A 27,327-nucleotide genomic window follows, 5' to 3' on the forward strand; every position below is an offset into this window, starting at 1 on the left:
TAAATATGAAAATATTAATCTGCAAATCAAAACCTTTTTTTACTGAGTTAGACCCTTATTGACCTTTTCACATTTGATTTATATATTTCTTCCACAGTATGCATGCTTTAAAGTTTAAAGAATAGAGCCCAAACATACACCTAACCAGTTTATGTGAGGGTTCTCGATGGCCATGCACATTGAAGTTGGTCAACCCTACCGACGCTCGACCATAAATATTACTCTTGACCAAATTTAAATTACCCACCTTCCACTTTGCAATTTGCAAGCACAAGTGGCTCTGCCTGGTCGATATCTCATCATCTCTCTCTCTCTATCCCCCTTATATCTCCGACACTCAGATGAATGTTCATGCAGAGCAAGTTGTGTTATCGGGAACAAGTAGGGTCGGAAAGCGCATGGCACTGAAAGTGTATCCGTTCTTCGGCCAAAAAAAAAGAAATAAGAAAGTGTATCCATTCATTGATCGATTTTGAGTAAGAGTGATTTCATCTATTATCAATTGATTTTGAATTGAATATTCGCGTAAAATTCATTAAATTCGCATGTCCTTATGTCATCTTCTCAGATTAGCTTATATTTTCAATCTTCTGGCTTGAAACAATAGCAAGACATTTTGCTTCTGTCAATATTAAAAAGACATGTCAGCAACCATGGAACTGTTGTTACCAGTAATATCACAGCGTGCCGCGTCACACAATCGGGGGAAATATTCATAGGAACAGAGTTGGGCAAATTTTGTGTTTTTTGGGGTTAAGAATAATGCGAACAAAGAATACAAAACCCATACAAATTATATCGAATGAGTTTGATTTGGATCACACAGAAGAGAAGCAAACTAACACTCGTGAAAATGGCTTGAGTTAAGCCCTGACTACATCTTTAATTTGCAGACATATCCCTCTCCTTTCCTAGTTCACATCTAATGACCCTGACAGCCTTTGGTCACAGTTTTACCTTCCAAAGATTCTGGTTTTGCTTATAGAGGCCGCGTTCGACGACCTAATGCTCGACCGCAAAGAAGAGCATTCCTTGGGATTGGATATTCATCCCTCCATGAATTTGCAGGTGAGTAAACGCGAAGATAGAATTGCTGGCCTAAGTACTGGCGAGCCCAGTTCTCGGACCTTACATTCCACATCCCCACATTGTCCAATGGCATGTAAATTGCAGTCCATGAGTTGGGATATACCTGTGATAAGAAATGGCATCCATGTTAAAAAAACAATCATGAGAACATAATTGTAAGTCACATATAGTTTTTAAGGAGCTGCATTTATCGATATACCTGAACGGTGCAACGAGAAATCGTGTCCCTCAAATTGTATCTTAATCTGCTTGCAGGTTCCCACTGTCCACCATCCATCCTGCCCATGTCAGAATTACCATGGTCAAGATATATGTTCTTATTGAATTTCTCACATTGCATAACAGTTGAAAAAATGTCCGAATTTCTGAGGCAGAGAACTTACCCCACAACAAAGAAACTATGGCCATCAATGTGCCATGACTGCACAGTATCCTCAGGATTCTCGAACACTAGTTCAGCGAAGCCTCGGAAATCAGCATTCATGACAGAAGTCTGAAGATAAGCACCGCCTCCAGTGGGGTTGTCTTGGATGCTTCCAATGGAGAACACCCCTGAGATCTTGAAGTAGTCGGCAAGTTTAAGTGGTGTGTCGGGTTGGATGAAGGACACACTATTCACAGCATATCTCTGCTTGCCATCAATAATTGGAGCAGAACTTGTTAGCCTGATTGTACGTGTGGTGTTGATCAATCCGTAATGATATGAGCCTTGGGGGTTAGGTCTTGGACCACTTGCTGTCAAATTCCGCCTGGTTTTAATATGTCATTCATTCAAAATAATATGAGAAGTTGTGTATAATAGGCCTAGTATATTGAAATAGTTCATCTTTTTGTGCATATCATGTTCAATGATATGATTTCTTAATAGAAAATGTTAGTGCAAACAACATGATCATTTTGTATGCCATCTCAATAGACACTCACCAAACGATTATCTATATAGCAGAATCTATGTCAACAATGAAAACTGGCACTACCAAGCATAACGCATCCGCTTACGAACAAAAAATAATGATAATAATAAGCACCTGAGAGATCGGGCTTGTTCAAGAGACCAGTCAATCTGAGTTGTTGGGCCACCAGGGGGAGGACCAGAAACGCTTCCTGCTGAGTTACTGTAGTGAAGAATGGACGTTGTGCTGAGCACTTGTGAAGTGAAACGCGTAGAGACAACAATGTAGTAATCTTGTGCTGTTTGATCAGCTGTAACTAATACAGAGTAAGACTGCCCCAAATGAATGTCAAGGGAACTATAAGTATTCTGAAGGCTGTGGGTGCCTTCCACCTCAACCAGCAACATCTTGTGCCCCTGGATTCTAAAATTGATGGAAGCCGTAAGCCCCACATTCGATATCCTCAACCTGTAAGTCTTGCCTGCCAAGCAAGTATGACACATGAAACAAGTTACATCAATTCCATGACCACGCAGAAATGGTGCTCACAACACCTGTTGAATTGATTAGTTACCTTGATCAACTGTAAATGTGAATCCGTTTGATCCACGGCCATTGATAAGGAGCCCGTCAGGGGAGGGAAGATTGTTCCCACTATCTAAAATTGCTTTCAAATCCTGTAGGATTCAAAACAACCCCATCAAAATGAACTCATATCACATGCCTTCTGTTACGAAATTGACAACGATTATAAATCTTGAGTAGTGCTAGAGTGATCAGATTTTTAGACCTCGCAGTGAACAACTGCACATACTAATTGTTAACTCATAAATCATCTCTAGTTTTCTGGCACATTAAAACAAATGAGTGTGTGCGTAGGTGTGTGATAATTGGCGTAGTCTTTAAGCAAGCTACTTACAGTGTGATTTTTACTGAACCAATCTCCTGTCAATATGGTGAAGTCTCCAGCAGGAGGAGGGAAAGGTACTGGGATAACAGAGCGGCTTGCGATTTTGATGCCACCAAACCCTCCTGCAGCCTTGTGGAAGCCAAGGGAAGGAAAGTAGAAGTAACTGCCAATCTGATCTTTGACTTGGAGAGCATAAGTGAAGTTCTGTCCTGGTGGAATGGGGCAATTTGTGCCAAAGACCCCATCCTGCCATGAGTTCCTTCTCTGCTGCACACCATTCCTTAAGAAGAATTGCAGGACTTGATGGTTAGTCTAACCGCTAGGGCTATTAACTTGGTGATGGCATTCTGCTAATAAAAGGGTTACTTTGGCCTCTGCTTATCAATCCATCCATTTGAAAGTCAACAGGAGAAAACCCTTTTTTTTTTCTTTTTGGTTTTTTTTACAGTACAATTTTGAACAGACCAATCATTTTTCAAGGTTTTCACTTTTTGCCACTTGAATAAAGTGACTAAAACGTGTGCTTATTCAAATAGGTGCTTTTGTAATAACAACTGTTAAAAAAGATATTATCACTTCCCAGTAATGATTGAATCTCATTTCTAAGTATTAGAGTTGCAGTCCAAAATTACAAGTACAAAAAACTGAAACAAAAACTTATTATTATTTTTTTAAGAGCAGAGGAATTACTAACCAAGAGAGGAGAAAAGGTTCGTCCAAGCTATTGAAAACGTTGATAATGAGGTTATCATTGGTGACTGATTCGATCTGCGGCCCTGGAAATTGCCCATTTATCAATATCCCCTGCATTTTTGTTTGAAACCTCATTTTAGCAATCGGCCATTGCAATTTTTCATCAACAACAAAACTGAACCCAAAAAAAAAAAAGTGCTTGTTTATGTCCCTGTGAGAGAGAGAGAGAAATGATAAACGTACCCTTTGTTTCAGCCCAAGGGGATAGATATCACCATAGGTGACATTCCAGTTGTAGAACCTGTAAGGATCTTCCCCACTTGTGCAGGTCACAGTAAGCAGAGCAACCAATATGACACAACACACACTTGTGTACAATCCCATGTTCCTCTCTGGATCTTTGAGAGCAAACAATGGAGAAATGGGACTGAAATGCAAAATAAAAGCCTCCCAGAAGATAAAGATTCAGTCTTTATCTTTCCCTCTGGAAAGCTCCTCACTTCCTCTGCTTTTTCTTTTTGTTCTATTCTCCTTTCTCTTTGAATGCTTTTTAGAGGATTATGTAGAAGTGCTTTTCTGCTGGATCTCCTTTGAAGATTTGCTTCTTTATTTGTAGTAGGCCAATAGTTTGAGTGAGTGTCTATGAGCTGTCTGTAAGCAAGAGAAATAAGTTCTGACCGTCACTGATCAGTCCACACCGCGTACCTAGGGTCAAGTGAAGAAAGCCAATCCAAGTCCCCAGTTTTATGGCATAAAAATAAATTATTTTATTGATTTAATGGTTAAAACGAATGAGCTGCAGAAAAAAGCCATTTGCTTGGTTGATTGCTTACTACTTAAGCACATGATGGGAGTAAAAAGAGAGAAAATTTACTATGTTTGTTTGTTTTCTCCTTCAGTTTAGGCTCATCTGCACTGCATGAGTAACATGTCCAGTTGAAGTTGAAAAGGAGATCTTGATTAAAGTAGTGATGGTGGCATGTGAGATTAATTAGCATGAGCCTTGTCAGTGATTGACAGACAATATAATTAGTGATTGGTTGCTCCTTTTGACTTGAGATAATGATTTCAGAGCTAACCAAGGAAATTAGGTTTTGATGTGCATTAAAAATGGATAGCAAATCCTACTGACTATGGAAGACTTTGGTTCCAAACATTTATATGACAAGAAGCTAGACTTATCTTATTATTTTATTTACTTAAGTCCTTCTTTATCTTAGTTTTTGGTTTTTTCTTTTGAAAAAACCCACCGACAAAGGTAATGATAGATCATTGAAGCAAAGGGTTAAGCTTAAACCTCAGAATATGAAATACTAAGATTCATTAGTGCTAGATGAGAATCAATCATAGTAGCATGATTTTACAAGAGGATTCAGAGGTTTCTCTTCCTGAATCTTGATCCACATATCATAATTGATCTTAAAATACAAAAGAATTGACAATTATTAGTTTCACGTTTTCTTCTGTCATTGGCATGATGGCATCCATGTGCCACTATTTTGTTACCCATCTCCACCTAAAGCAGTCAACGAAAGATTGTCCGGTGGGACCGTAACATAGTTACATAGTGTTATTGATTATGTATTATTATATAGACGGATAATAAATTTATATTTTAAAATATATTATCAATAAATAACTCGTGACATATTAAAGTTTATATGTTATATCATGTGTAGGTTGATGACACCATTTTATGGTCACAAAAAAAGAGAAGCAGTTCATAACTAGGGGTGGTGGGCTTTTAATTATCCTCTTTCTAGTTTTGGGTTTTCGGGCCATGTAGTTATGTAGAGGAAGATATACTAGCCCAAGCTAGTAAAGAAGGTTTGGTAGAATACATCCGAGCTCATCGTGGCGACGAAATTGCACATGAGTCTACGACTATGCAACTCTTAACGCTTTCGGGAAAACGACAACGACATCCTATTCTACTGAGGTAATCAAGAGTGTTTGATTATGAAAATATGTTATAATCAATCATAATCACGTGATTATATTGATGAAGAGAAAAGTATTAGATTCCGTCTTGATGGACGGATTTGAAAGAAAATGTTGAATTTGACAACAAAATTAAATTTAATATAAAAATAAAATTACATTAGTTTGAATCTATTTGAAATAAACTTAATTTAGTACATTTGAAATGACTTGCGTATAAGGAATCAATCGAAATTCATTTGTTTTCTTGATTTCTTTCTTACTCAAATTTTGGTATGCTTGCCAACGAAGTCTAGTTCAGTGAAAAATGGTCTTAACGTGCAGACTAGTTATTTAATATTCAAACTCCCATGACATCATAGTAGTGTGTGTGTGAGAAACTCTCCTACTATAGTTTAAATTATCACTTATACGTCAAAAAAAAAATTATACAAACAAGTTTACCTTATAATATCACTAATAATGGAGACCTTAGTGTTAAGCATTAGACATTTTTCACAACCTGTATAGTCCTCAAAGACTCAAGATTTAATTTTATATTTTTCACGAGTAAGACTTGAAGCAAATGGCATTACAGTAATTACATAATTACCGAACACGAACGCAGGCATGTCATCCAAATCATTAACTATTAAAAAATGTTATGTTTAGCTCGTGTTCTTCGCTTTTTTTGGGTAGGTGGCAAGTGGGGGAAGAATAATTGGTGGAAATGGTTTTCTGATGCCAAAAGGCGCCATCTACCAGCACCCTGCCAAAATAATTGACATGTATGTGGTCTGTTTGTTTCTAGGATTTTAGCTTACATGTTGTTCTCCAGCATTGGTAGGCCACACCGCATTTATATATTTCCTAAAAAAAGTAGACCAAACAGCACCTAAGGCCGTTAGGATCATCAAGCTAAAACTCTGGTTTTACATGTGCAGTTAGGAGAGGTGAGGCAGGGAAAGCAAAAGAAGAAGATAAGATGGGGGTGATCAAGGCAGCTCTAGGAGATGCAGTTCTGACTTCCCTGTGGGTTTTCAGCGCACCAAGTATGGGGGTTTTCACAGTCATCATCGCCTCGTTTCTCGGCATTCAAGCTAGGTCTTTGCTAGGCCTCTTCATCACCACCATAGTTGCCACAATTCTGGTCCTAGCTTTCAGCTTGATAGGCAAGGTTTTGGGTGGTGCCAGCTTCAACCCCTCTACCACTGCAAGTTTCTACGCTGCAGGCCTCACCCCCGGCACATCTCTCGTCTCCATGGCCGTCCGGTTCCCGGCTCAGGCAGCCGGTGGAGTAGGAGGTGCCAAGGCAATTCTGCAGGTGATGCCAAAGCAGTACAAGCATATGCTTAAAGGGCCTTTTTTGAAAGTGGATTTGTACACCGGTGTCATAGCTGAGGGGCTGTTGACTTTTGTTCTCTGCTTTTCTCTGCTTGTGATTATTCTCAGAGGTCCTAGAAATCCAATACTGCAGATATGGCTGCTTTCAATTGCTACTGTGGGATTGGTTGTTGCAGGTGGTGGGTACACAGGGCCTTCCATGAACCCAGCAAATGCTTTTGCCTGGGCTTATGTGAATAATTGGCACAACACTTGGGAGCTGTTCTTGGTTTATTGGATTGGCCCCTTCATAGGAGCAACTTTGGCTGCCTCGGTTTTCAAGACTTTGCTTCCCCCACCAATAGCAAAGGAAAAGAAAGCCTAATTAAGATTCAATAGCAGATAGATAGCTTTGGTGTTTATGCATCTCTTCTCTTCTTTGTGTATGAATAATTCTCATTGGTGAAGTTTAAGACTCAGCTTCAATATTGCTAATTAAGCACTGCAGAAATCTTAAACCATTTGCCTTTTGTTTGGAAGCAAAGAAAATAAAATGAACTTTCTAGGAACGATGTAGTGCTAATTGTCTTCTTTCAGCTTTATCACTATCTAAGGCAGCCGCATGAATTTGTTCTGGGTTTTCTAAGTGATCTGGCTTCCTTGCTCTTTGCATCCATGTGAGCTAAAAGAGTTTGCCCAAAATGTGGCCTCTCTTCAAACAGAGGCCCAAGGCTTGCTTGAGTAGAAATCACCAATACAAACACGGATTGATAAGCTTCTGCCTGCTTGACCGTCATCGAACACGCCGCCTCCTCCATATGTAGCTCAAATGGTTAAAGGCATTCACCCATATACATAATGTCTCCAATTCCCTTCTCCCAAATTTTGCTTGTGTAAGTCATTTTTTTTGGGTCAAGAGCTTGTGTAAGTCTACGCCGCGAAAAATGATACTTTTTCAACACCCAAGCAAGGTCAAAGTTCAGAATCAGAACAAGCAATGGACTTGTTGAACATACAAACACGGATTTATAAGCTTCTGCCTGCTTTACCGTCATTGAACAAGCCCCCCTCTAAGCAGCTCAAACGGTTAAAAGCATTCACCCGTGTACATGATGTCTCCGATTCCCTCCTCCCAAATGTTGCTTGTATAAGAAAAAGAAAAAACTCCTAAGCAAGGTCAAAGTGCAGAATCAGAACAAGCAATGGACTTGTTGTTTTGGGCTTAGTTTTTCCTTGTTTTGTGCTGTTTCTCTACAGAGGCCCTTGTTGTGATGGTTTTCTTTTTTGGGGTAGTTTGCCAGAATATGGTTCAATATTCGTTTACATGGTGGGCAAGCTGGCCAGAATATGAATCTGGTCCTGAAATTTTTGTGCAAGAAGCATAATTAATCAATTCAAAATCCAATGCCACGCCCAAAGTGAGGAGGGTTTAGTGATGCTAAACACCTGTTAAACCCTTAGTAGTTCGTTGCTCGCATAAGGCCGATCCATGTTGATGATGAATTCCATGATAACGAGATATAGAAACTAATCATCGCTAGTTTCTCCCGAGGGTGAATTTGTTTCTTCGTTTTTACAAAAAATAAATATAAATAAAAATAAGAGTAATTAATTGTGACACGTTCACTATAAAAAAAAAAAAAAAAAATCCTTTCGTAGCAAATCATTTTTGTGTAAGAAGCATTATTAATCAATTCAAAATCCAGTGCCACGCACAGAGTGAGAAGGGTTTAGTGATGTTAGTAGCTACCATAAAACCCCTGTTAAACCCTTGAATCAAACTCCCAGATCATCATCAACAGTCTAAATATATTTTGAATGTTGCACATAAGAGATTAGTGGAAGCAATATACTGAGATAGATAGAATATTTATGGGTACAAACTGCAGGAATTTCAGAACTCAAAAGGAAAGCTGTCTCACTTAAACATTGGATTTTAAACAGTGCACAAATATATTATGCAAATTATTAAAGCATGAAATCAAACTGATCAATCTTGCTCACAAAAGCCATAACATGATAGGAAATATACAAGACTGCCACCACATTTGCTCCTGATATTTCAGGCAAAATAGGGGCAGACTGTGTGATCAGGTGCATTAACAAAACACACATGATCGCCAAAGACTTGAAGTTGCAAAGGGGAACTCTTCAGTGGAACATAGTAACTCTTTAAGAGATCCTTGTGTTCCACACCAGAAGATCCATGGGACTTTGATCATGATCTTCATCATCAAAGAGGACATCAACAGAAGCCATCAAGTACAGATCATTATCGGCCTGGGCCCTTTCGGAAGAGTGTTTGATGGGTATGCAGGTGTGGTGTTCGACGAAAAGCTGCTAAGAATAGAATCCAAGCTGCAACTCTTGCTTCGCATGTGCTCGTCATCAGAAGTGCCTGCCTTCTGTCCTTCAGCCAAAGCCTATATCATTATCAAAATGAAAAACCAAATATTTGATTAATCCATGAGATCCAAGTACTACATATGATATTATTTGGCCAATAACTATCTTACCTGGAAAATGTGGCACCAAATATTAAAGAGCACAACAAGCAATGGTGCACATGGGTTCTCCAACTTGACATCTCCTGTTTTTAGCCCACACTCCTTGATTTTAATTACCTCCTCCAACCACCACCTCCACCACCACCTCCGCCGCCACCGCCCTTCCCATTCACGCTGACAGAACAAGAGGAGCATAATATTGCATGGCTTGAATGTTGCAGTCGAGAGAAGTTCCCGAGAACAATAATGCAAGCTAACTGCAGGCACATCCATGGCTTGAACTACTTGAAGGAAGTTCAAATATTGGTGCATTTCTTGGCTACCTATGTTTGCTTTTCGGTTCCATGCCATGATCACTAGGCTGCCAGTTGCCCCATCCAAGCCTTGAAATGAAGCCACATTCAAGTCCTCATCCAATAGAAGGCTACCAGAATTCGGGTACAAGATCTTGGACAGGGAAACCATTTTGTTCAAACTCAATCAAAGTGACATCCTCAGCTCCACTGAACAAAACAAGATGCATATATATATATATTTGCAATCAAACTGCTGATCACATTGTGACAAATATTTCTACAAATTACCTCTTGGCAATGTTTAAAAAACATGGCATAATAAACAACTCAAAATATAAAATAAATGACAACAAAGGAACAAAATATTGCGGTTCATTAAAACCAGAACTAGTTGGCTTCTAATATATCTATATATATAAAGCAAAAGGGAGAGAATTGTGAAACATTCAAAATATCAAAAAATACCCTTAGTTAATGCAAATATAAAGAATTGAAATTATTAATTAAATGAGAATAATATGGTAAATTCATACTTTTTCATATTAAAAAAATTAAAATTAAAAGAAAAATCAGATAATTGATTCTATTTTTATGGAATACAACTACTTATTATCTTTTTTAATTCTAAAATAATTTTTAAAATTTTTTAAAAAAGCTTCTCGCATGCGCGGAAGCGTGTGCGGAGAAGCTAGTAAATAAATAAATAAACATTATTAAGACAGATCTTCAAAGTAACATTCCACTGACAGGCTAACACGGTTACACAGATCTTCTCTTCCATTGGCGCAATCCGAATGTAAGATCACATAAAACACAAGAGAAAACAACAAAAACCCAGATGGAATGTGCACTTAAAGACAAAACCCAATAAGAAAATTATCTCTGGCATGAATATTTATATATGCAGCAGGAAAACCAAATTAATGAAAGAGAAAGGAAATTAAAATATTAAATTAACAGTACGTACGTACCATGGAGCTCAAGGAAAGAGGTTGAAGATGAAGATGGCGAGGGAGTTATAAAGAGCATGAGGCAAAGTAACAGTTCGAGAACGAAAAGCTTCAGCCGAGGCCATGATCATGAACAGTGCTCTAAAACCCTCTCGCATATAAAGAGCATGGGCAAAGTAACAGTTTGTGACGTGTAATCCGACCATGAACAAGGTTTAAATAATAATCAGCACCAAAAAAGAAAGTAGGTAACGTTTTCAGGTTCATTGAACCTGGCCTTCTTCAGTGGAGAATGCACTCTTCGCTACTTTACACTTAGGCCTCGTTTGGTTCATGTAACGGATTTGAAGAGAAATTATTTCCCATGTCATTTACCAAGTGAATGGAGCTTCCTTTATCATGTTTGGTAATCCTGCGAAAGTAACCAAGAAATACCACTTTATTTCATTTCACATGTTTTTATTGATAACATAGAAAAAAGTAAAGAGTAGCCGCAATACCAAATATGAGTACAACATCTACAATGACCAAACACAAAAATAAATTGGTTTGATCGGAAGAGAATTACGCATGCCAGAAAAACCTAAAACCTCCAATTTGGCATACAAAAGCACCTGTACTCAGACCTACAATACAGATCCACCACACAAAGGTAGTAACGGCAAATTCGCATCGAAAAGTCCAACACTAAATACAAACATCAACAAACTTCTACGGAGTTTCTGAGAATTATTATACTAAAATAAACACAGAAACAAGGACACTGCACCACATCCTATCTAGCAAACCAAAGAGACTCGTAGCACTAACATGTCTAAACCTCTTATTTTGTACATGCAAAACTCCATCCCACACAAACCGAACAATCACTTTTCCAACTCCAAACACTGAATTGGAACAAAATCCATGTGAGTGGACCAAAAGCTGCAACAAAATCATGGCGTCTAAGGTGGATTGCAGTGCTTGCTTTAAAAACACAATGAAAATTGAAAAAAAAAAAAACTGGGTCAGCAACATCACACCTCATCCCAGCGACAGCAAGACACATCCAAGAACAACAAAAGTCACTAAGGACCTACAATAGAAAGCACACAAACAAACAAACAAAAGACAATATCCAGATGGATCTGGGCAAAAGGACCTAAAATCCAAACGAATCTGGGGAAAGAAGATGAGAGAGAAAGAAAACTAGGAAAGGAGAAAGAGAGATGAGGAGAGAAAAATAGAAGATGGGGAAGCCACCCACCCCCATAAGTGGGCGACAGCTGCAGTGCAAGCTTACAGTTTCACCTTCATAGTGAGTTTAGGGTTTTGCAATAGTTTAGGTTGTCTACCCACATTTAAATTCTCCTGATTGTTTTATTTTCTTTCACATGTTTGATTTGTGTAGGAATGTAAAACAAAATTTGTTTAATTTTTCAATTATACCCATATGAAATCAAATAAAAAAAGAATGCATTTAATGATATGTTGTAATTCTAACAAATAGAGACAATATGGTCATGAAAAATGCGTATTTAATGTTGGCTCATTTCTCAAACTTTCCAATGAGGAGGAAAACAAATCCCAAGAGGGAGGAGGGCTTCACTTTTCCATCTGCAAGGCAACGATTTCCCATGCTTGGACTTACCAAACATGGGAAAGTAATTGATTTTCCATTCCCACCTCATTTCCCATTAACCAAATGGGACCTTAGGTAGAAGGAATATTTGTGGACATGTTGATAATCCCAACCATGCATGCCTCGTAATGTTATATTGTCCCTTTCTTTAAATACTCGAAAAGATTATTACATGTTAGATCGATGTGATCGAACACAAGATCTCGAGTGCAAAATATTCTCTTACTATACTTAAGAGACTGTTTGAAAGTGCTTCTAGAAAAGTTAAAAGTAATTACATATCATAAAAGTGTACTTCTTATAAAAACATTTCCAAACAAATCCATATAAATGACACTAAAACACGAGGAATATAATGATTTCATTCCCATCATCATAACCTTTAAAATGTAAAAATCAAAGGAAGTCATATGGGTCCTATTTTATAGGCTTATTTGTAGCAATGGTCCCTCAACTATACTCGGAGTTACATTTTGGTCACTCAACTCCAAAAATAGTTACAGAGGTCACTCAATTAGATGTTGTGTTGCACCATTAGTTCTTCCATCTAACTCTGTTAAATTTTCTGTCAAAAGTGAGGGTAAATTCAGAAATTCATCCACAACCCTCCCCTTCCTCCACAACTCTCAACTTCCTTCATTGCCCCAACCTACGCCTTCCTCCTCCAATTCCTCCCAACCCCAATCCCTATCTCTCTATCACACTGGGCACCCATCCCTAGCCTGTATTCCTCAAAATACTCCAGACCCAATTCTCACCCTCCCATCCCTTCCCCACCTGCCTTTCTTCCCACAAAAACTTAAAAGGCCTATAATTTAAAATTAACCAAAAACAACTATTAGCAGTTAAAAAAAATGGAGATCTCCAATGAGCTCACATGAGAAGCATGAAATGCTCTCTCTCTCTCTCTCTCTCTCTCTCTCTCTCTCTCTCTCTCTCTCTCTCTCTCTACATTTATGGATGTTTATGGTTGATGGTTTACAGTGAGTGCTGGGTTGGGGTGGGAGGAAGGATTGTGTGGCGAGTTTGGTACGAGGGAGGAGAAGGAATCGAGTTGTCTTTCTCTTTCCCTTTTTCTACCTAGATTTTGGTACAAGGGAGGATAAGTAAGGATTGGTTTGTGACAATGGAGGGTTGTGGATGAATTTCCAAATTTACCCTCACTTTTAACAGAAAATTTAATAGAGTTTGACGAAAGGACTAATGGTGCAACACAACACCTAATTGAGTGACCTCTGTAACTATTTTTAAAGTTGAGTGACTAAAATATAACTTCGAGTATAGTTGAAAGACCATTACTACAAATAAGCCCATTTTATAAAAGTGGGTTCTACAAATAACCCTAACAAATTGTTGAATATTTGGTTTTTATTTTTTCTGTGATGATTTTGAATGTTTGGAAAGGGGTGGATTGTATCTGCCCAGAAGTATAGTCTCTATTCGAATAGGATGAAATTTGTTCAATTGAGCGTAACATTATTTTCAAGAAGGGGACAAGACCGCTTGACAGAATCTAATTTAGGGTTAGAAATAGTATGGATGTTTGTGGGTCGTGCTCGTGGGGTCCCCTCAGTAAAGCCATAAACAATAATTTAAACCGAGGAAGTCTATGAGGTTGCCTCAATTATTGTGAACCCCTCATACTTCTCTCAGTTCTCTTAACTTTTTGTTTGGTTTTTGCTTTTTCTTTACATTTTAAATTCTTTTCAAACTTGCTTGACCCAAAAACCAGCATGCTCCTTGTTCATAGAGCCCACAAACTTGAAAATCTATTCAACGAGGCGTCGGCTGGGCTGCTTTTGACTGTTTGATAATTCCTCCCTTTCAGCGAAGTTACTACCAGGTCAAAAGAACACAAAGGACACATAGCGATACAGTGAAGTTTTATCAGAAAATTTTGGATTCTTAGCTCCCTATCCCTCTAAATTTAACCCAATTACGCATTCGTTTTTAGGAGAAAGTTTTCAGTGAGACATGACAACTCTCTATTATGAAAATCATTTAATTACACGAGCAACACACGCGTAATGGATCGATGTAAAGAAAAGCCATGTCACTCAAAAAGGCTTTTTGTTAAATTTGATTCAAGAGAAACATAATGAAAAAGAAGTAACACAGTCAAATAGCACCCATAATAATACAGATAAAATAATAATGAAATAATACAGTCAAGGTGGAAACAGAATCTTAATAATGATGACTTAAGCTGTGAAGGGCAGGTGAAGCAACCCAATTGGCCATCACATGTGGTTTTGTGAAAAGCTGCATCATCAATTATGGCATTGGCACCCAACAGCAAAAGCTAAAGCCACTAGAGACTTTTCCTTCTTTTTGCCTTTTTTCAGTTCAAGAGAACCTACCAAGATGAAGACACCATCATTCCGTCACTTCTTTTCATTTTATTTTTTTTATGCGACATTCTTAGTATTGAAAAATAACCTTCCTCCACCTCTTATTTTTCTTTTTTCTTTAAATTTTTTTAATTTTTTTTTAATTTAATATTTATAAATAATAAAAACACAAAGTTTGATCATTCTAAGGGTTTGAGAGGTAATTCTGGCTGATTGTAAGATGTTTATCTGATTTGAATGAAGTTCATTTGCTTTCGATTAAAAAAAGAAGAAGAGGTTATTGGTTCTTGGAATAATTAGATCTCTTGCAAGTACCAGGAGACAAGTAATGTCATTAGAGTCATCCTGTATAAGCCATGGAGTGGCAAAAAAGTTGGAATCACTCATTAGCAGTCCTCTGAATTGCATAAAACAATTATAGAAATTGATTGTATGTCTACATTGCATCCTAGTTCCATAAAATAACACCTTGAAAGCATCTTCAAACGCATCACACAGAACAGTTTCGCAGTTACGGTAGGCCTTGATTGCAGCATTCTTCCTCAGTGAATGCACCTGGTATCCCCTGCATCCCTACTAATACCAACCAAGTTTTGACAGCAGCAATTCCATTGATCTTTTATTTTATTTTATTTTTTCTGGAAGGTACAATCACACCTTGAATGATATCCAGAACTTTGAACCATCATGAGGAGTAGCAGACAAATCAGATGCAGTTAAACGGTCCTGCAATCGAGAAACTTGTCAAATAGAGGAAGGTTTTGAGAAATAACTCAAACAAGGCACACAATAGGTAAAATACAATACTGAATTTCCACGCTCACACAAAACAAGCTGATTAAAGAAGCTCATATCTATATAAAATCCATGGTATGATTATAAAGTTGACAAAGAAGTGTAAACATGTTGCAGGAAGAAAACCCACTTGGGAAACAGCTCAAATCCATATGCAATATCTTGGAAACATTGTGCTCCATCTGATCTGCAACCTCTGCAACTCAGAACGGTTAAGAGATAGGCCTCATCTAAGGCCTTCACTATAAAATTCTGCCTGCAGGTCTTTGGCTGGCATGGAAGGCTTCTTGTCTTCCACAGACCTTATTGTCCAGAGAACCGGTGAGCCCAGGAGCCCATTAAAACAAACCCATTTGTTCACTTTCTCCAAACAATCCACCCGATTCAAAGCCAACCCAGATGGCCCAGACCGCAAATCTCCCAGACCCAATTGAGAAACAGCACCCGCGCACTTGACATCCATTAGAAAGTTACAGACTTTGATGTGTTGCGAATGCCAGAACCATCTGAAGCAAATGTTTTACTAATACTGAATGCCAAGAAAGTTATGTGTCTGTGACAGCTGTGACATTGGACCCAACAGAGCTCAGTGTGATGCCATGCCAGCAAAAATATGAAGCCCACTAATCCAGAGGTCATCAGCCTCACTCAGCCATTATGGGGTCTTTGCAGACTCACTGTCACTTTCACTCTCACTTCCAAGACATACATAAAATTACTTACACTAGAACTCAAGCCAAGTTAAAGTATTTGTTGCTTGTAAAACCCAAACAGAACAAGTACAGAGAATCTAAGCCATACAGAAGAGCATAAGTAAGTGCTACTTAAAGTAACTAGTTTATGAATTATGTTGGAGCAGTTGCATGGTGCCTATATAATTGATTAATTATACCTGAATTATTATGCTCTGCAATGCTAAAGGTGAGGCAGCTGCAATTTGCAAATCAATATCCTTTTTTACCGGACTAGACCCTCTTAGCGGTAAGTCTCTATCTTAGTTAGCAATGCAAAATTAGTTTTGGAGGCAAGCCGGCTTGGTTTGGGGGCAGCAAAATGACAACATATAATACAACATATATATCCAAAGTTGACTTGACTCTGTTTTAATTTCTTAGATTTACTTGGTCTTTTTCTGCACCAAATTATTTGTTGCAATTGAAGCTCGTGAAGTTCCATGGGGTCAAAATTTGATATGGCTCCATTTCTCTTCAAATTCTTTTCCTTTAATACTGCACATATACCTAGGTATATATGTATTGATCATGCAGCTGTCCGTCTAGCTAACCAGTTGGGCTTACAATGAGTCAAAGTGCAGAGAATCATTTGTTCTCGGACAAGCTTTTGCATAATAAATCATGGAGTTATACCTACTCACCTACCTCCAGAAAGCCTCACATACATACTTGGAGAGTTGGATTTAGCTTTAGGACTTAATTGGGTATGTGGGAGCCAAGTCATGGGAAAAGTTGAGTAGTCGGTAATCATAATTATAATCTCCTTTAATTAAACTAATTTGTAATATTGTGAATGCCTTCTAGTTGTATACATGATTTTAGATGATCCCAGAGGGTGCTTTTCAGCTTAATTGGGATTAGGGTGATTAATTAATCCGAGACATTGTGCTGCAAATTAATTGGACAAGATTAGAAAATGGGAGTCAATGACACAAGGAGAAACTTCAAAGTTTCAAACTACCCTCCACCTGACACCAATGAATTGACCTACGTGGAGGCCCTGGTGGCTTAAGGGATAACCATAAATTAATCTCTCTCTCTATATATATATATATATGTGTGTATTTCCAAAGAGTTAATTGGCCTACGTACATAAACACAAAAACTGTTTCAACTTTTCAACTGGTGGTTTTGATGACCCTCGGCTTTTGCTTCCCTTTAGGCAGCAGATGATGTAGGGCGGTTGCCAAAAGCTAGCTAATAAGTCAAATCATCAGAAGAAATGCATCAAATGGGTTGGGTTGGGTTGGTTTTGTCTATAAAAGCATCTTTTGAGAGAGAGAGAGAGCAACAGAGCTGCAGATGGGTTTTTGAGCACTTGTTGCGGGGAAGAAAGAAGAGGCACACACATGTACAGAAAGGTTGTTGTTGCAAAGGTTGATGGAGAAAGATGTGAATATATACATAATGAAGGTATTGGCGCGCCTCAATTTGAAGGCATGGTTAATATATGGAGACCTTAGCCATGTGATTCTGATTGAGCCGCGTCAATATCTCCTTTTGCATCTCTCTCCATATTTTCATCCTTCATTTCATGGTATGTAGTTCTTGATCGATCATCCATCCCCTCCCCCACTTCTGTCAATCTTTTTTCTTGTATCTCCCTTTTTCTTTTTCTGTTCTCTCTGGGTTTTATTACAACCTTTGAATTATTAAAGTGCTCCTCTTTGTTTTTTTTTGCAGTTATTACTATTTCTTCAATAATTTGCATATATAGTGAAAATACTATATATATGTATGTATATTTATATCTGGATTTAATATACATGCATGCATGCTTCCTATTAGAATTTAGATCCATATACATATATAGAGAAAACCCTTCATCCAATTTTGGAGAATTTGAGATTTAGGGTAAGAAGACAAAGAATGCTCTTCTTGTTGATATATATATATATATATATATAGCTGCAACATTATCTTGTTTTAGTCACAAGTCTGTCCCCTTAATTTTGACTAGTTTTTGTCACCTGAAACCTCAAAATTAGGAATAGAAATTATAGTCCTCCTGCAGATGTAACCTCAGCTCATCCCTACTAGGGTTTTAGTCCAGGCAAATTGAGAGAGAGAGAGAGAGAGAGAGAGAGAGAGAGATTATTATTTGGCAATTGTAAAGGTGAGAAAAGCATGATGATGCAGGTGATTGTCATTGAAGAGAGTAGGTAGAAAATTAAGGGCAGATGCTCTCAGGTCGGCCATCCCCTCCTTTCCTTTCCCACTATAATTGTATATTCAATTTATCTCTAGGAAATTGAAAGATCCTTCCAAACTATTTAAAACTGGAAAAATAGATAACAAAACAAAACAAAAAAGCACGTTCATATTAACTTTTAACACAACGAGATTTCAAAATAGCTTTTGCTTATGTATATGTTAACCTTCTACTAATATAAAAATCCAATTGTTTAATTTGAAAACAAACTGCATGCTATGATAATTTTTTAATTAATTATTAATATCATCATCAGGTTGTGAGTGTGACGCCACATTAAACTGCATATTTACGATCATCTAGTCAACTCAAATAGGCATCATCCTTATGCTTGGTGTTATATATATATATGCAATGCAGGACCAGCATAGCAAATTTGTACCCAACTTTTGCTATTACCATTGACTATAGAAATGATTTGAAATGTTAACAGACGAAAATACAGAAAACATTAAAAACGAAAGAGACTTGGAGAGAGAGAGAGAGAGAGAGAGAGAGAGAGAGAGAGAAAACAGACATGCAAGACTGTCAATGAAGGAATCTGGTTTTAATTGGATATGGTCCAAACGCTATAGCTTCAGATCGAGAAGCGAGCTGGTAGAACGGGAACCATAACTGCAATGTGAGTAGGGGCGGGGGCCTACGACCCTTTTCTTTCCGTTAGTTCACTTTGCATTTAATATTTCCATCATCTCTGTCCATTACCTAGCATAGCCCCAGCTAGCAAGTTTCTCCAACTGCTTGTCTAGGAATAAATGTGTCCTGTCACAAGGTGTATCGCATGCGTAAACACATGTAGATTCTTTTACAAGTTAACATGTGGTTCATTAGGAACCAAAACTTATTTATAACGGGTGTATATCTTTTTATTTCTATCGCATTTTTTATATAATTACAAATGAGTGTTATAGAAATAAGGGTATACAACCCATTTATCTCTATCGCACTTTTTATATAGTTACAAATGAGTGTTATAGAAATAAGGGTATACATGCCATTGTAAAAAGATTAATCTATTCGTGATACAAGTAATTTTCTATGTTTTTCATCTTTACTTCAAGACATTGTAATTAGAAAAAAAAAGAGAGGGTATGTACATAATCTTAACTTTATGCATGTAATTAAATGTTTTGGATGCTTATGTTTAATCGAAGGAATAATATTTTGTTGTTTTATTTGTTATGTGGGTTTATAATTCACTATATAGTAAAACTTGTAGGAGGGTGTATTCAATTTAGATTTTAGAGTCATTTGTAGTAATGGTCCCTTAACTATACTCGAAGTTACATTTTGGTTACTTAACTCCAAAAATAGTTACAGAGGTCACTCAATTAGGTGTTGTATTCCACCATTAGTCCCTACTGTTAGAGAGACTTGATAGTAGGGACTAATGGTGTAACACAACACCTAATTGAGTGACATCTCTGTAACTATTTTTGGAGTTAAGTGACCAAAATGTAACTTTGAGTATAGTTGAGGGACCATTGCTACAAATAACCCTTATTTATTTATTTATTTATTGTTAGGGTTAATCGTTTTATTAGTCCTTAAACTTAGACTCGATTTGCATTTAAGTACCTCAATTTCCAAAATGGTTCCCGTGGTTCTTTAACTTCACTTTCATTAGGACAAATGGTCCTACAGTCAATTTTGTTAACTTTTTCTGTTAAATGCAAGGGCAAAATGGTATTTTATGTTAAAACAAAAAAATGAATAAAAAATCATATCTTTAAAATAATAATAAAATCAAATCAAATAAAAAACCAACCAAAAAAAAAATATTATGTTTGGGGTGATTAGAAATCGGGATAGAGGGGGGGAGAGAGAGAGTTTAATTTTAATTTTTTAGTTTTATTCATATTTTAATCAATTTTGATACAAAAATACAATTTTGCCCTTGCATTTGACAGAAAAGTTAACAAAATTAACGGCAGGACCATTTGTCCTAACGAAAGTGAAGTTGGAGGACCACGGGAACTATTTTGAAAATTGAGATACTCAAATGCAAATCGGGTCTAAGTTCAGGGACTAATAAAATGATTAACCCTTTGTATAAATACTTGGAATGAATTTCCAAGTTTACCCATGGATTTAACAGAAAAATTGACAGACTTGACGAAATAGACTAATAATGCAACACCATACATAATTGGGGGACTTCTGCAGTTATTTTTGAAGTTGAGTGACTAAAATGTAACTACGGGTATAGTTTAGGGACCATTGCTACAATTAATCCTAGATTTTAAATGATTTTAAAAGAGTTATAAAATTGATAGAGTTTAATTGAATTTAATTGAGTTTGACTAAATTCTACAAACTACACATAGATTTTGACTGAATTCGTGTATAGATTTTAACTGAGTTTGTTAGAGCTTTATTATTGATTTTAATGGAGTTTATAGCACTCAAAAAACAAAAGGTTTGGGGGTGATGAAAGTGATGGAGATGGCAGTGGCAATGGTGGTTTGTGGGTGATTGTGGGGAGGTAGTGGTGGAGGAGATGGTGGTGGTAGTGGTGGTGGTGGTGGTGGTGGTGGGAGTGGCAGCGGCGACAATGGAGGTGTTGGTGATGATGCTGGCAATGGCTGTGGTGATGGTGATGGTGGGGGTGGTAGTGGTGGTGGAGGTGGAGGTAAGGGTGGTGGTAGTAGAGGTGGTAGTGGTGGCAATGATTGTGATGGTGCTAGAGGTGATGGCAGTAGCAATGATGGTGATGGAGCTGGAGGTGGTGGCGGTGGCAGTAATGGTGATGGTGATGGTGCTGGCAGTGGTGGTGGTGATGGTGGGGGTGGTAATGGGTGGTGGTGGAGGTGGCGGTTATGGTAGTGATGCTAGGGCTAGCGGCGATGGCGATGACTGCAGTGGTGGCGGCGACGACGACGGCGACGGCGGTGGTGACAAACATGATAAAATGGTGATAGTAGAAGTGGTGAAATCATATCTTGAGATTAAAAAAATATATCTATCAAAATCTCTAAGGAGAAGCAAAGAGTTTTCATGGCCTAAAATTAGTTTATAATCAAACGAAATCCACCACTTTTTGTATTTCCTTTAAAATAAATGAGTTTTTTAATACACCCAAACTTTTATGAAGTCTTTTAAAGTCGTGATTGAATACATCCGAATTTGAATGGAGTTTAAAAAGTCTAAATTGCATACACCCAATATAGACTTCTATAAAATCATGATTGAATACACATGAACTTTTAAACTTCTTTAAATCCTTTTAAAATCTAAATGAATACACCCCCGTAGTGTGTATATATAATCTCTTAATATATGACTTCAAACTCATCTCCAAATGAAACAATAGGGTGTGAATTTACATGTATTTAAAAACTTTACAAAAATCAATGGGTCTACTTTAGTAAAAAATGTCATTGACTTGTATATTGGTAGACCAAAATGATACTGGGACAAAAATTGAGAGACTATTTTGTTCATTAACCCTAAAACTTATCACATTAAAGGGGCCATGCATTGATGTCACAGAAGCATCATCAATTGCATCATTAGGTGGTAGAAGAGGGGTCTTTGTGAATGTTCAATGTTGTGTGAGTAGGTGGTGGGTGGGTCAAGGAGATGCAGGCCATAGCTGTTAGATTTATCATTTATGTGGCTGTTGACAAGGACCCATGGCCCATTTTGAATTTTTTATGATTTGATTGAATCCCACTTTTCTCTGCTGCATTTTGTCTTGCGTCCTAACAAAATCAAAATCTGAGACCCACTCAGCAGATACGTTTGGATTTGGGCAAAAATCATGGCCATCTTTCACTTTTTTTAACCTTTTTATTTTCCATTTCCCTTCAAACTCTTTTCAAGTAATTTGTTTAACAACATTCAAAGTACCATTTCTAAACACCAACAGTCGCTTCTTCCTTTCGAAAAGCTAACTTTTGCAAGCAAACCTTTTGTTGGAGCCGTCTTGTTCATTCCAAACAAAAGATCCTTTACCTTTAATATTTTGCCAGATTTGTATATGATTTGAGGGAAATCGTTTTCTTCTAATTGGTCAACATTTTAGTACTAATTCATGTTTTCACTAGATAGTTAATTGAAGTTTATATGTAGTTTTAACACATGTATGTGCACTTTTTTTTTTTTTTTTGCGAAAGATGTATGTGCACTTTTACGTGCATTATAATATAATCGGGATCCTAATGCATATGGATGTAAATGATTCAACATAGGCAACTCACGAAGAGTTAATGTGAAATTCTGAAACTAGCCAACTTCAAGTGGGCCAAGTAAGGCTAAGGAAATCCAAAGAGGCCAGTTCGGCTGATTTAAAACACAACTGGACATTCACAAAGCCCAGTGTTTTATATTATAATCTATTCAGACAATTAAAAATGAAAAGAAAGCAAAGAACTTCAGTCAGTACAGGTGGACTTATCTGGATGGATATATGATCCATCTCACTACGTGTCAAGGATTTATTTGTTCCCTAATAAGAAAAGTCAAAGAGTTTATCTATCTTCAAACGCTTTTGGATTCTCTGAACTGAACAACCCAAGCAAGCCAATCCCACGTGTGTTTGATCACATTGGATCACAATTTACCGACGCCGGTGAAGCCTACCACCGCGACCCGATGACCCAGATATGTAGGACTCTTGTTTCTGTAGATCGAACGTTCCACAAAAGGGCACGTGTTTTTTTTCTTTGGTCGAAACAAAGGCCACATCCCGAAAAGAAAGTATAAAAAAACAAAAAAAAAAGGCACACCCGAATGCTGAAAAATAAGAGGGAAGCAAGACAAGTGAGTCGCCACTTGAGTTCCCCTCCACAAACCCCAAAAAGGGCATGAAACTATGAACATTATCCAATCCAATTCCTCCTCTTCTATCACAAAGCTAAGCCTCACCTTCTTAATACCCTCTATCAGAAAAACACCAAGAAACCATGGTCATTAGCCTCTCATCTTCTTTGTCTTTCATCAACTTAACCAATTCCAAGTCACCCATCTCTGAGTTTCCATCAAAACCCAAAACCCAGCTCCCAAAATCTCTGTCTTCCACCGTATGCTGTTCGTTTTCTTCATCAGACCTTGGTTTTCAATGCAAGGAACCGTTTTTCTTTCAAAAGGGTAGGTACCCACATGGAAGAAGGTTCAAGTTCACGTCTTGTGCAATTCCCGGGTTTGATTATGGAAACTTTGAGAGTGCCCAGTCTGTGTTGGAGGCAGCTGCTGTGTTAACAGCCATAATTGTTGTTCATGAGAGTGGTCACTTCCTTGCTGCTTATCTTCAAGGCATTCATGTGAGTAAATTTGCAGTTGGTTTTGGTCCAATTTTAGCTAAATTCAATGCAAACAATGTAGAGTATTCTCTTAGAGCTTTTCCTCTAGGTGGATTTGTGGGATTTCCTGATAATGATCCAGACAGTGATATTCCAGTTGATGATAAAAATTTGCTTAAGAATAGGCCAATATTGGATAGAGCTATAGTGGTTTCAGCTGGTGTAGTTGCCAATATCATTTTTGCATACCTTATAATCTTTACTCAAGTCTTGTCAGTTGGTTTGCCTGTACAAGAGGCCTATCCAGGGGTGCTTGTGCCCGAGGTTCGACCCTTTTCAGCAGCTTCCCGAGACGGGTTGCTTCCGGGGGATGTGATCCTTGAGGTTAATGGAATTGAATTGCCGAAAGGAGGGCCTAATGGTGTTTCAGAGATTGTTGATGTAATTAAGCAGAATGCCAAAAGAAATGTGGTTCTTAAGGTTGAGAGGGGACAACAGGACTTTGAAATTGGGATCATCCCTGATGAGAATTATGATGGAACAGGCAAAATTGGAGTACAATTGTCACCAAATGTCAGGTTCACAAAAGTAAAACCCAAAAGTATTCCGGATGCTTTTAATTATACTGGGAGAGAGTTTTGGGGCTTGTCTTCTAATGTTCTGGATAGCTTAAAACAGACTTTTCTAAACTTCTCTCAGACAGCTGGTAAAGTTGCAGGTCCAGTTGCCATTATCGCTGTTGGTGCAGAAGTTGCAAGGTCGAATGTCGATGGACTCTATCAGTTTGCAGCCTTGCTTAATCTTAACCTTGCAATAATTAACCTTCTTCCTCTACCTGCTTTAGATGGAGGTACCTTGGCTTTCATCCTCATAGAGGCTGCTAGGGGTGGGAGAAAGCTTCCTCTAGAAGTGGAGCAGGGGATTATGTCATCAGGGATAACGGTTGTTATTTTTGTAGGATTGTTCCTTATTGTTCGGGACACACTTAATCTTGATTTTATCAAGGACATGTTGTAAGTGTTTACAAAATCTCAGTAATTTGAATGCAACTTGGGTTTTGGGAAAGCCCTGTGAAGCTGGTGTTGGATCATCTCATGTCTTAGAGGGGAAACAAACCAAGAAATTTGGGGACGCTTGACATATATGGTTTGCTTCGATCCACGACAATACGTTGGAGGTACTTTTGGTGCCTTCCTTTTTCAAGTTGTTTCACAAAATGTGGTTCCTTATTGTCCTGTAGATCATAATTTTTTATTAATCCTGTTGGCAACATTGACATATGAAAGTCCATGAATATAACTGTTATACTGAAATCCTGTGGTAAATATTTGGTAATTGAGCTTGTTCTGTATCAGCAAATTTATGTGTTATACAGAGGAGTTATCACTGATATGTTTGAATGCTGTAATTCATGAGAAAAAGTGTTCTGAGTTTTAGGAAATTGCTGTGTGTATGAAATGAAATACACTGAAGCAAATCAGTCCAGATCATGAATGATTCTCCATTCTTTTGCTAGGGCTAGGGCTACTGTCCTATGCTGTGAATTGAAACTAGAGATTATGGATGAAATCCAAACATTAGTTTAAGACGTGTTTTGCGATAAAAGTTTAGGTCCATTGGAGGTTTATGTGATTAAGGTTTGATGGATTCGAACCTTTATGGAGACTTAGCTTTTCAAATGTTTCTAGGAAGGAAGGAGAGTCATAGAATTCTTTTAAAAGTGACTTGCAACTGTAATTCACAATACAATGGACATGGTTTGAGGCTGGGACCTGTGGATGGAGGTTTCTTCTCATTTTGAGAAATCAATATAGTAAATTTTTCTGTTTTCAAGACATTGATTAGAAAGAAATGCGAAATGTCCTGGTATTGAGATTTTGTACAGACCAATAGTTGTATTTTCAGATCAGACTTTATCTGAGTGTTAGCTCTGTAAGCATTGACTTTAAAAATTCATTTTTCCTCATTGAAATGCAAAAGGCACCAATTTGGAGATCCTACTGTATTCTGGTACCATGTTGGTATTTGGATCTTGAAGTCAGTGTTGCAAAATTGGTGAAGCTTGATATGCTGTAAGTCATAATGCAGAATGCATGAGACTCTAGATGTGTGAAAATATCTTTGCTTTCGCCTTTATTTTTCGGTTTTGGTTTTCGGAAGTCAGAAGTTCGGTCCTAACCTTGTATCTTAGGTCATGTGTAAAGTCCTCTGGATGAAACATACAGCAGGGAAGTTCATTCAGTTCTCAGATACCTATTGAGCTACAGTGCATGACATTGATGTGGTGATGTCCTTATTTATGTATGATTGGGTTTTATGGTCAAATGATCCAACAAAATAGAAAGAAAATCGAATGCAAAAATTGACTATTAAATTAGAAAACCAAGCCTTCTTAGTTCTTATGCTGAGAGAGAGAGAGAGAGAGACTAATATACCTTTTTTTCTCTTTCTTTTTTGTTGCCAAAGTTACGAAGGGGAATAGGAAACTCACATACACATAGGTACGTACGATGGGAGCTTGAACTTATGACCATTTAGGAGCACAATAAAGGCCTAAGTTGATCCAACTAACACCCCATCGGTCCAATATACCTTTTTCTCAATCCTATCTCAAATCACATCTCTTGTTCTTTCTATCTTAACCAATTCAAAAAGGCTTGATCCAAAAAATAATAAAATAATAAAATAAAATTCAAAAAGGGTACAATAGTCCTTCTCCATGCTTTTGGGTCATTTCCCGGTATAACCTTAAAATTAAATTCTGAATATTGCAAACTAGTAGATGTAGTTAAGTGAATTTTATGTATAACAATAAGTACCGATATATATGTAGTTAAATATTGATTGAATTCAATTCTTTAGTCAAATGATGAGTTTGATTAGATGAGTAAAGTAATGATCTTTACCTTCCCCGGGCTAGGAAGTCTATTCCCAGCTGTTCTGCCAAATTCTATAAACCTAGGATTTTTCATTAAACATCAATTTCCCTTCATAAGCCTACAATCATCATAATATTTAATGAAAAATCAGAAAGTGTTATAAAACTAGAATAATCAGAGGATGAGAAGTACCACTGTAATATTGGGAGTGGAATTATATTTCTCTTTGTGATGTTTACACTGACAGAATTTCTCCTCAGATAGACTCCACTCTTTCTCTTCTCTCTGACTCTCACTCTATTCTCTTCTCTCTTTCGTATGTGTTTACAAGCAAATATAATGCCTATTTATAGGCAAAGCAAATGGCTTTTAAGGGAGACATAATGATTTCTCCCCAACATCATTATCCCATCTTTTGACTAATACCCTCTAGCTTTATCTCCATCTCTTGACTAATGCCCTCTAGTTTTATCTATGTGGGCTTCACTTCTTTATAACACTCCCCCTTGAAGACCACATGTCCCTAGATTGGTTGCCTCATTAAAACCTTGCTTGGAAAAACCCAGTGGGAAAAAACCTAAGCAAAGGAAAAAGAGTACAACTTTATTTGGGACATAAGGGTAATGCACTCATGTTGCCTCGTTAAAACCTTGCTAGGAAAAACCCGGTGGGAAAAAACCCTAGTCGAAGGAAAAAGAGTACAACGCGCATATGTCCTGTGTTAGAGGACTCTTGAATGCTCCCCCTGATTTTGCATGCTCCAACTTGATTGCTTGCAAAGTTGTCGTAATCCGATGCCATGCACTAACTTTTGGAATGTACATTTCGGCAATGATTTAGTGAAGAGATCTGCCAGGTTATCGCTTGAGCGGATTTGTCTGACTTTGATTTCTTGACTCTTCTGGAGCTCA

The 27,327-nt window shown here is 37.6% G+C and overlaps 5 protein-coding genes and 1 long non-coding RNA gene across 7 annotated transcripts; 3 read left to right on the forward strand and 3 right to left on the reverse strand.

Annotated features, from left to right (window-relative positions):
• Nucleotides 1–727: 727 nt before the first annotated feature.
• On the reverse strand, nt 728–4,351 carry LOC117623616 (L-ascorbate oxidase homolog). Its single transcript, XM_034354664.1, has 8 exons — nt 3,829–4,351; nt 3,587–3,696; nt 2,902–3,172; nt 2,557–2,659; nt 2,118–2,463; nt 1,473–1,838; nt 1,289–1,367; nt 728–1,192 (listed from the first exon to the last, which is right to left on the reverse strand). The coding sequence occupies exons 1-8, from the start codon at nt 3,967–3,969 to the stop codon at nt 980–982; spliced, it is 1,629 nt and encodes a 542-aa protein (XP_034210555.1). The 5' UTR covers nt 3,970–4,351; the 3' UTR covers nt 728–979.
• A 1,926-nt stretch (nt 4,352–6,277) lies between these two features.
• On the forward strand, nt 6,278–7,397 carry LOC117623617 (aquaporin SIP1-1-like). 2 transcript variants are annotated; one of them, XM_034354666.1, is made up of 2 exons: nt 6,278–6,293; nt 6,450–7,397. In XM_034354666.1, exon 2 carries the CDS (start codon nt 6,491–6,493, stop codon nt 7,211–7,213), a length of 723 nt encoding a protein of 240 aa, XP_034210557.1. In that variant the 5' UTR covers nt 6,278–6,293; nt 6,450–6,490; the 3' UTR covers nt 7,214–7,397. The 2 variants fall into 2 exon arrangements, with proteins under 2 accessions (XP_034210557.1, XP_034210556.1); XM_034354665.1 differs by lacking the exon at nt 6,278–6,293 and adding an exon at nt 6,301–6,348.
• A 1,300-nt stretch (nt 7,398–8,697) lies between these two features.
• Nucleotides 8,698–10,767, reverse strand: LOC117623618. Its single transcript, XM_034354667.1, has 3 exons — nt 10,603–10,767; nt 9,345–9,838; nt 8,698–9,251 (listed from the first exon to the last, which is right to left on the reverse strand). The coding sequence occupies exons 2-3, from the start codon at nt 9,798–9,800 to the stop codon at nt 9,087–9,089; spliced, it is 621 nt and encodes a 206-aa protein (XP_034210558.1). The 5' UTR covers nt 9,801–9,838; nt 10,603–10,767; the 3' UTR covers nt 8,698–9,086.
• A 4,136-nt stretch (nt 10,768–14,903) lies between these two features.
• Nucleotides 14,904–15,869, reverse strand: LOC117622813. The gene is made up of 2 exons (XR_004585034.1): nt 15,479–15,869; nt 14,904–15,279 (listed from the first exon to the last, which is right to left on the reverse strand). It is a non-coding gene; the product is annotated as an uncharacterized LOC117622813 (long non-coding RNA).
• Nucleotides 15,870–17,431: 1,562 nt separating this feature from the next.
• On the forward strand, nt 17,432–21,896 carry LOC117621930 (putative glycine-rich cell wall structural protein 1). Its single transcript, XM_034352456.1, has 4 exons — nt 17,432–17,495; nt 20,780–21,019; nt 21,063–21,208; nt 21,765–21,896. Exons 1-4 carry the CDS (start codon nt 17,432–17,434, stop codon nt 21,894–21,896), a joined length of 582 nt encoding a protein of 193 aa, XP_034208347.1.
• Nucleotides 21,897–23,039: 1,143 nt separating this feature from the next.
• Nucleotides 23,040–24,862, forward strand: LOC117623441 (probable membrane metalloprotease ARASP2, chloroplastic). The gene has a single exon (XM_034354419.1). It carries the CDS (start codon nt 23,202–23,204, stop codon nt 24,552–24,554), a length of 1,353 nt encoding a protein of 450 aa, XP_034210310.1. The 5' UTR covers nt 23,040–23,201; the 3' UTR covers nt 24,555–24,862.
• The last annotated feature ends 2,465 nt before the right edge of the window (nt 24,863–27,327 follow it).

Source organism: Prunus dulcis, chromosome 3 (assembly GCF_902201215.1).
Source record: "Prunus dulcis chromosome 3, ALMONDv2, whole genome shotgun sequence".
Classification (NCBI taxonomy): domain Eukaryota; kingdom Viridiplantae; phylum Streptophyta; class Magnoliopsida; order Rosales; family Rosaceae; genus Prunus; species Prunus dulcis.

Excerpts from the sequence above, each read along its gene's own strand:
- LOC117623616 (XM_034354664.1), bottom strand. The coding sequence starts at position 3,969 with ATGGGATTGTACACAAGTGTGTGTTGTGTCATATTGGTTGCTCTGCTT. Across the intron at positions 2,464-2,556 it reads CACATTTACAGTTGATCAAG|GCAAGACTTACAGGTTGAGG; the intron begins GTAACTAATCAA and ends CTTGCTTGGCAG. Across the intron at positions 1,839-2,117 it reads GAACAAGCCCGATCTCTCAG|GCGGAATTTGACAGCAAGTG; the intron begins GTGCTTATTATT and ends TATTAAAACCAG.
- LOC117623618 (XM_034354667.1), bottom strand. The coding sequence starts at position 9,800 with ATGGTTTCCCTGTCCAAGATCTTGTACCCGAATTCTGGTAGCCTTCTA. Across the intron at positions 9,252-9,344 it reads TTTGGTGCCACATTTTCCAG|GCTTTGGCTGAAGGACAGAA; the intron begins GTAAGATAGTTA and ends ATAATGATATAG.
- LOC117621930 (XM_034352456.1), top strand. The coding sequence starts at position 17,432 with ATGTACAGAAAGGTTGTTGTTGCAAAGGTTGATGGAGAAAGATGTGAA. Across the intron at positions 17,496-20,779 it reads TGAATATATACATAATGAAG|GTAGTGGTGGAGGAGATGGT; the intron begins GTATTGGCGCGC and ends GATTGTGGGGAG. Across the intron at positions 21,020-21,062 it reads TGATGGTGATGGAGCTGGAG|TGGTGGTGGTGATGGTGGGG; the intron begins GTGGTGGCGGTG and ends TGGTGCTGGCAG.
- LOC117623441 (XM_034354419.1), top strand. The coding sequence starts at position 23,202 with ATGGTCATTAGCCTCTCATCTTCTTTGTCTTTCATCAACTTAACCAAT.